This window comes from Sinocyclocheilus rhinocerous, unplaced genomic scaffold, assembly GCF_001515625.1.
Source record: "Sinocyclocheilus rhinocerous isolate Xijiao unplaced genomic scaffold, SAMN03320098_v1.1 scaffold140, whole genome shotgun sequence".
Classification (NCBI taxonomy): Eukaryota; Metazoa; Chordata; class Actinopteri; order Cypriniformes; family Cyprinidae; genus Sinocyclocheilus; species Sinocyclocheilus rhinocerous.
Window position 1 is genome coordinate 2,842,604 of NW_015642053.1, and position 7,617 is coordinate 2,850,220.

Here is a 7,617-nt window from a genome sequence, read left to right on the forward strand (position 1 = left end):
GTAAGACTGCAACTCAAGGCTGGCAGTCATGCATATGCTCTGGAACAGAGTAATATCACGTCCACATCGCAGGCTTTGCGATTAGCAAATCGCAACATCTCAAATCGCGAATTCGATTCGATTTCGATTAATCGCACAGCCCTAGTCTTAAGTGAATGTTAGAGGCAGAGTAAGTGATTTCTGGTAGCCAGTGTTGATATTTGAAATCACCAAAACAAGCACGCCCCTACCCCAAAAGGGTCTTGCCCCTATTTTGATAGCTCCGCCCCAAATATACGTATGCAACCCAGGCAACGATTAGTTCTGTGAAACAAAGCAAAACCAAAATTACACCGTGTCTACGGACGTGAGCGGCTCGGTGCAACAAATCCCTGACAGAAAACTGCTGCCGGGTTCTATTTATGACGTGCTGACACAAATTTCAAATGGTTTTCAACGGTCGTTTGATCGCGTCCAGTGTAGGCAGACTTTAGCTGTTGTAGACACGGTGTTACTCACCTATTGAGAAGAAACAAAGCAACCTCGGCGTCCGATCGCAGGCCTCCGCTCCTTGAGTTCTCTCCAGCGCTGGAAAGCTGATCCGATATTTACACGGGTCCTACTTCTTGCCTTATCGTTCCGCAGACGTTTTCCTCTTTTGTTTTTTATCCGCCATCTCTATCTCTCTGTCGCTCGGCTCGGCTAATGTCCGTCCCATGCACTGAAAGCTCTCTCCTCCACATCACGAGTAGACACGCCCCTTATTGCTGATTGGCTACAAGTTTGTTTTGCGATTCGGCCCGAATCAGTTTTCTAAAGTGTTTTTGAAAAATCACATACCCTGCCTTTAATGTGTAAAAGATGACAACATGTGGTCACTGCAAGAATTGCAGTCCAACAACTGCACTAAGCTAAACATTATTTATGAATAACTGTACATTCTATTAGTTACTGCATGTCTACTTAACAAGTAAATAAACAAAATGCAAATGTGAGCCAGGATTATTTGAATATGTGAGAAAAAAGCTACCTTGGAACTTGCAAAATGTGTAGTTAGCTGCTTGTCAATAGTCATATATACAGTTCAGTGGTCATTACACAAAAACTAAGTGTGGAGTAATCTAAAGCTGTGTAACAATTAAAAAGAAAAGAAAACAGATTTTTGCATGTCTATAAGATAAAGCAAGTCACCGCTTACCAATCACACAAACGTGAGATTCCTGTTTAAATATGAAACTTGCCCTTAACTGAAACGCCTACTCCGAGAAAAGCAATCAAACTGGTCTGTAACAAAGAGACAGGAACTACCCAGACCCATCCTTAAAATATTCTCACAAACATGTTACCTGGACTCTTTGCCTGTGTCTCCAGTGCCATTCTCATGGGACGGTGGCGGCAAGGAGCAAACTGAATCCCGGCTCCTGGGTAACATAGTAGAGGGCATACACAGCCACGTCTCCAGATCAGAGAATTTGGAGTAGCTCAGCATTTCTAAAACACTGCAATACAATACAATATGATATATTTCAGTTTTGCTGTATTAAATAGATTATCTATAGATTATTGTATAATTATTATTATACATATTGAGCTTACGGTACCTGTCCTCTCCCATTCCTGGGATTTCATATTTGTGGCAACCACATGGCGTTTGTGATTCTTGTGGAGCCAGCAGGCAAGTTTTTTCAGTCTCATAAGACATCTTGAGCCATCTCTGAGAAAAGCAGAACAACCTGTTAGTGTACTGTATGCTGATCACGTGAGGTTTTTTTTCCACAGCCACAAATGAAGCCAAATTACACAGCCAATTATCCACATGGCTAATGTTTTGGACCTGAGGTCACTTCACAGCACAGGTCCCTGCTGGTGGTGCCAAACAGAAGCTGGCAAATCAAGCCTGCACTCATTATTAATGCTCACATAGTAAATATAACATCTGGCTAAGTAGCCTTTTAAGTTTTAATACAAACTCTGTGAATTCTGTCCCGTCCTATTATGAAATTAAGATTTGGCATTTAAGGTGGCAATTAAAGATCAAGGTGGCATTTAAGAAATCATAAATGTAGAAATATGAAAATAAGAATGAAGTAAAAAAATAAAAATAAAAACTATGATAACAAACTAATTTTAGGCTGCTACTACTCTGAGGCTGCATTTCATTTACACAGAACCAAAGCTGCATCACAGCTGGATATGATAGTAAGATTTCAATTTCTACTGGCCATAACAATGGATTGATATTTTAATATGTTACCTTTTACATTTTTTCTGTTTCATGAATTGTTTTACTGTTTACATTTTACTGAAAAGTCTAACCAGGCAGGTTCCGTTGTGACAACTTACCCCATATGGTGTGACAGCATTCCCTGCCATTGGGGCATGTTGTCATAGAAGGTAAATGTTTAAATTAACTGAATCTTTTTTTTCCTTGGGCAGTAACAGTGGAAATGTTCAACAGCTTTTTTTGTAGCCTAGAACTTAAAGTATGTGACTACATAGAAACTGACTTTCAAAAATAAACTATCATGATAAACATTCACTCCCTTAATCACTACAGAAACGCTTTTGATCAAATGAGCTTTAGCAGAGGTGTGGTTCCGAAATGAGCTTTAAAATCTCCTCACACTTTTCCCATCACAACACTGTTCATATCCCACATGTATCCATCTTTAATTACTCCTCTTCCTTTCATATAACACCCCACCTAACACTGCAAACACTCCAGTTGCGATGTACACTGTAAAGCTGACAGATTTTCACGCTACGTCCAGTGCAGACAGCTTCACTGAATACGAAACACGGACTCGTTTGGAAAAGGAGGGAATGTACCTCTTTGTTCTCCGGTTCTGGACTCAAGGAACCGCTGCGGATCCTCAGAACATCTGCATCCTCTTCCCGTAAAAACCTAAAACTGGACTCAAAACTTCCCGTTACGTGTCTTCCACTCAGGCGTAGTGAGAACTCTAACTCCTGCGACTGCATTTAGGAACAAAAGCTAAAGATTTCTGCAAAACTCACCAAATGTGATCCCTGTTCGCCATCAGGAAGTGAAGGAACCCTGTCATCTGCTCCGAAGATATTCACTTTTCATCACTGTTCAATAACTATAAACTCCGCGGAGTAATGTTTTGATAGCCTATGTTTTGCTAACGAGTGTATGAACGTTAAAATGTCGAATTTCGTTGAATCCCGTCCTGTCAGGTTTTTTTGTGCATGACTGTGTAAGATAAGACAGGAAATATTTATGTAGTTTTCCAGGAAAATGAGGGACTGCAATTATCTCACATAAACAGTTCTTCATCTTCATGTTGATGTAACCAAAGAACATCTCAGCCATTTCCACCAGACGACATGATGACTAGTACAGCCTCAGTGATATAAACTATGCAGTTTTGTACATTCATGAGAAATATGTACTGTAACACTGTTAATTAAACTACACACTTAAAAAACGTTCTGCTAAACTAAGTTCTTCATGTGGTAACTGTGGTAATACACTATTTTTTTTATTAAAGGAGCCATGTTTTAGTCATAAATAGGCCTATTATACATTATAAAATATAATTGTATTATAAATTATATTAAATATTATAGAAATATTATGACTCACTGAATCAACCTGACTACATTAGCTGGTTACACAATGTAGCCTACAAGTTCAGTGAGTTTTAGAGGCTTTTTGTTGTTGTTGCAGTTTTTTTCCATTTGCTCAGAAATGTGTATGCATTATTGAAACTCTGCCTATAAACAGTTTTTTAAATTCATCTAAAATGCACTTCAGTTGATAATTTCTAAATTAACTGATTTTAGCTACTCAAGTCCAATATTATTTAAGCCTTCACATTGTGACCTTTAAGGGACATAAAATACTTATGAAACTAAATAAATTCAGCGTTTTCCAACATTACAACTTAAATAATCTAATTCCATATTTTCTTCAAGATGTTGATTTATCTTCAATTTTACAGTTTGTAAGAAGTTTCTTAGCCTACATAAATATAACATGCAAAAATGAGAAACATTAACCTTAAGGTCAGCAGACTTTTTGCTTTTAGATAACGATGGTGAGCTGATTCCACAGTTTTTATACCAAGTCATGTGAGTATGAAATCCCATTTTAATGTTTTCCCAGAAATTAGGCCCACTCGTTCCCTGCTGCTGATAAATTTTTTTCCCTGTTAGTCACTAAAAAGACCACATGAGGGAGCTTTATCTTCAGAAACTGCACATATTTCCTGACTAACAGCTTCATGAATCCATCTGAAGTCTTTTCAGCAGACATGATAAATTATTTTCTGAGAAATGAGAGCTTCAGTGAATCTCTAACCTCCTTGATGCACTTCACAGATCACAATGCAGATGAGCAAGAGCCCAAGCACAGCATCCAGTTATGGGAGTGGGAATAAGATGAAAGAGGCAGAGAGCATTGAACATCTGTCTGTAATTGACGGCATGGCCAGGGAATCTAGGGGAGTGTGTGGCCTTGCAGCTGTGGAGCACAGATTTGTTTTCGTTCCTTGGATACTGTGGCACCCTGGTGGCCCAGAAACTGACCCACCACAGGAATGATTCCGTACGGTTCCAATGGATACGTGCCGTCTGTATGTAGAGGGTTAAATATCAAGGTAGTCTTTAAAGCAAGAGAAACATATTGAAGAAATACTTCATTTCAGTCTGGTTACCACTCCAGGGCACATATGCTTCATCTCATGGTAAGTTTCTCCTTCAGCTTCTCAGTTTGTGGAACTTTTTTCTTCATGCATTAAACTAGCTGCATGAATGTAGTGAACTAGAAACTAATTTTACTAAGATATTTTTGTAACTTTACCTATTTTGTAAATCTGCTAATACTCAAAAGTTTGGGGTCGGTAAGATTTTTTTAAGGCTGCATTTATAGTCAAAATACATTAAAAACAGTCATATTGTTACATTTTAATATAATTTAAAATAACTTTTTTAATTTTTTTTATATATTTTAAAATATAATTCATTTCAAGGAGCCATTACTCCAGTCTTCAGTGTCACACAGTCTTCAGAAACCATTCTAATGTTGATTTGGTGCTGTAGTATTTTTTTTTTAATTATTATCATACTATCATGTTGAAAACAGCTGTGCTGCTTAATATTTTTATGGAACCATGAAACATTTTTTTTTCAGGATTCACGGATGAATAGAAAGCTCAAACGAACAGCATTTACTTGAAATAGAACTTTTTAATAGTAGTGTATTAAAATGTATTTTAACTGATAAGCAGTCTTAAAATGGCCAGATTAGAAAACAAAGTGACTATACAGTAGACTATTATTTTTGTCATTCTTAATTGTCTGTATTTTTAGGATATGATAGACATTTTTTTTCAGGATTCACGGATGAATAGAAAGCTCAAACGAACAGCATTTACTTGAAATAGAACTTTTTAATAGTAGTGTATTAAAATGTATTTTAACTGATAAGCAGTCTTAAAATGGCCAGATTAGAAAACAAAGTGACTATACAGTAGACTATTATTTTTGTCATTCTTAATTGTCTGTATTTTTAGGATATGATAGTACTTCATTAATCACGTGAGGGAAATTGAGGCATTGCAGCAATAAAAATAAATCATAGAATAACTAGCAATAGAATATAGCATCATACAATACATTAAAAAATAATAAAAATTTAGTAAAAATTAGAAATACATATACTTTGAAAAATGTATTCATTTACTACATACTTTTATTCAAAGCTAATCCAAAATATTATTGAAAAATTCATTTTTAGTTTGACACTTTATACTTTAGGTATTTAGTTTAAAAATTAATACTTTGTGAATGTACATAGTGAATGACTGAGCAAATGAATAGATGGCAATAATAAATAATGAATGAGTGGATGGATTAATCAATGAATACATGAATAAATATAATAATTCACTTTTCATCTAAGGATTTAGAACAGGTTTACATTAAAAATTGGTTATTATTTTTGATCTTAGAAATGCTGCAACGAACTAAAACGGTCTCAGCATCATTGGTAAAGAGCAAGAGGAGTCCAAAAGTAACCAAACAAAAGTGAATTAAACATCCCAGCAGCTTTCACTGGACCATGAGCACTGATCATTCTGCGCTGAAGGGTTCAGCCCTGGTTAATGGAGCAGAGCTGACGACGGCCACTGGAGGAGCGGAAGGGTCCTGCTCTCGCTGCACTCTTCCATTCGGTGTTGTTCTCCTGATCATTGGTGTTGCAGTCACAGCGGTAGCCTACAGCTTCAGCACCCACGGATCGACCATCTCCATTCTAGGACTTCTGCTCCTCACCAGTGCACTGTTGCTTCTGGGCTTCAGTGCAGTATGCAGAAGATGCAGAAAGAGAAGAAAAATGGACAAAGCGTGGGAGAGTCAAACTGACCTGGTAGAGAGTCTGAGAAATAGCTTTGACTGAAATATGTTTTGAATTTGTAATTACTGAAAATGCATTCATTTAAATTCATTTGTCATTATGATTCAATTTAGTAAAAAAAAAATATTTTCTAAAAGTGAAAAAAATAAAGAGATATTCAGCATGAACAATGCACAAGTTTTTTTTTTTTTTTTCAAAGAACCAGTTTCTATAGAATCAGACTGACCCAGATCACAAAATACCCAGGTTTTAATTAAACTGTGCAGTTTGCATGACATACTTTGAGGTTAAAAAAATCTACTTTGAATGGAAATATTGGTGACTTCAAATCACATAAAAACCAGAGCAGCACATTCATTCATATTCTGAACAGATTATGCTCCGTGTCATGTATGCTTTGCATGGCCTCCATCTGTGAGCCTCTTTTAAGACCTCAGTTATTCTTTTAGTCCATCTGGTACCTTTACACTATAATCCTTGTCAAACTATAAAACTTTAGGCAGATGGTACGTGCTAGTGTTCGCTGCACAGCTGTAATCTGTAATAGATGCTGATGGACGGATCAAGACATGAACAGACAGATGTTGCAAACCCAGATTAAATAAAGAAAAGCACTCTACTTTGTCTTTCTCCTCCATTAACACAGATGTCAACATGAACAACAGTGTACCCTTGGTTTACCTTTGAGTTTTATTTTATTGTTGAGACGTGTTAAAATGACTTATTTTTAATATTGCTTAATATTTTTGGTCACTTTTGTAGTGTACTTTGGCCTAAAATTCATGATACTTATTAAATACACAACCATAAAATGTTATTAAATATGCTAAAAAAAATGCATAAATATCATTCTAAAAATATGTTTCCTCCACACATAACCTTAAGTCTGTGTTTTGGCTTCTGTGTTATGCCACCATCCATTAAAAATGACAACATAACAACAAAACTCTACTTTTCATTATTTTATGACTATATTTATTGATCATATATAACTATTAATATTAAAATATTTATTATTTATGATTAAACAAACTTTTTTTATAAATACATAAAAACTTAAAATGAGTGCAAAATGCCACAACATTTAAAATACCTCCAAAAGCAGCTTTAAATCTGCTTTGTGGCTTCTGTTTTACATCACAGTCCATTTATTATCACACAACAGCTTTTTCTTTCTATTTCTTAGTCACTTTCGGTTTACACTAAGTCTGAGAAACTCTAATAATGACAAACAGCATAATGTTTTTTATATATAC

General features: G+C 35.9%; 2 protein-coding genes across 2 annotated transcripts in view; one reads left to right on the top strand and one right to left on the bottom strand.

Moving 5' to 3' along the window:
- The window catches only part of ankfn1a (ankyrin repeat and fibronectin type III domain containing 1a), a 90,562-nt gene extending 87,601 nt beyond the window's left edge, over positions 1–2,961 (bottom strand). Inside the window, exons 1-3 of the mRNA XM_016572188.1 lie at positions 2,809–2,961; positions 1,581–1,693; positions 1,326–1,478 (exon numbers count right to left, since the gene is read on the bottom strand). Coding sequence (XP_016427674.1) covers positions 1,326–1,478; positions 1,581–1,693; positions 2,809–2,961 — 419 coding nt within the window. The remainder of the gene's footprint in view (positions 1–1,325; positions 1,479–1,580; positions 1,694–2,808) is intronic.
- A 2,902-nt stretch (positions 2,962–5,863) lies between these two features.
- LOC107755435 (transmembrane protein 100) lies at positions 5,864–6,408 on the top strand. The gene has a single exon (XM_016572218.1). It carries the CDS (start codon positions 6,068–6,070, stop codon positions 6,401–6,403), a length of 336 nt encoding a protein of 111 aa, XP_016427704.1. The 5' UTR covers positions 5,864–6,067; the 3' UTR covers positions 6,404–6,408.
- Positions 6,409–7,617: the final 1,209 nt, after the last annotated feature.

What these genes read in the sequence shown, in the direction of transcription:
- LOC107755435 (XM_016572218.1), top strand. Translation starts at nt 6,068, where the DNA reads ATGAGCACTGATCATTCTGCGCTGAAGGGTTCAGCCCTGGTTAATGGA.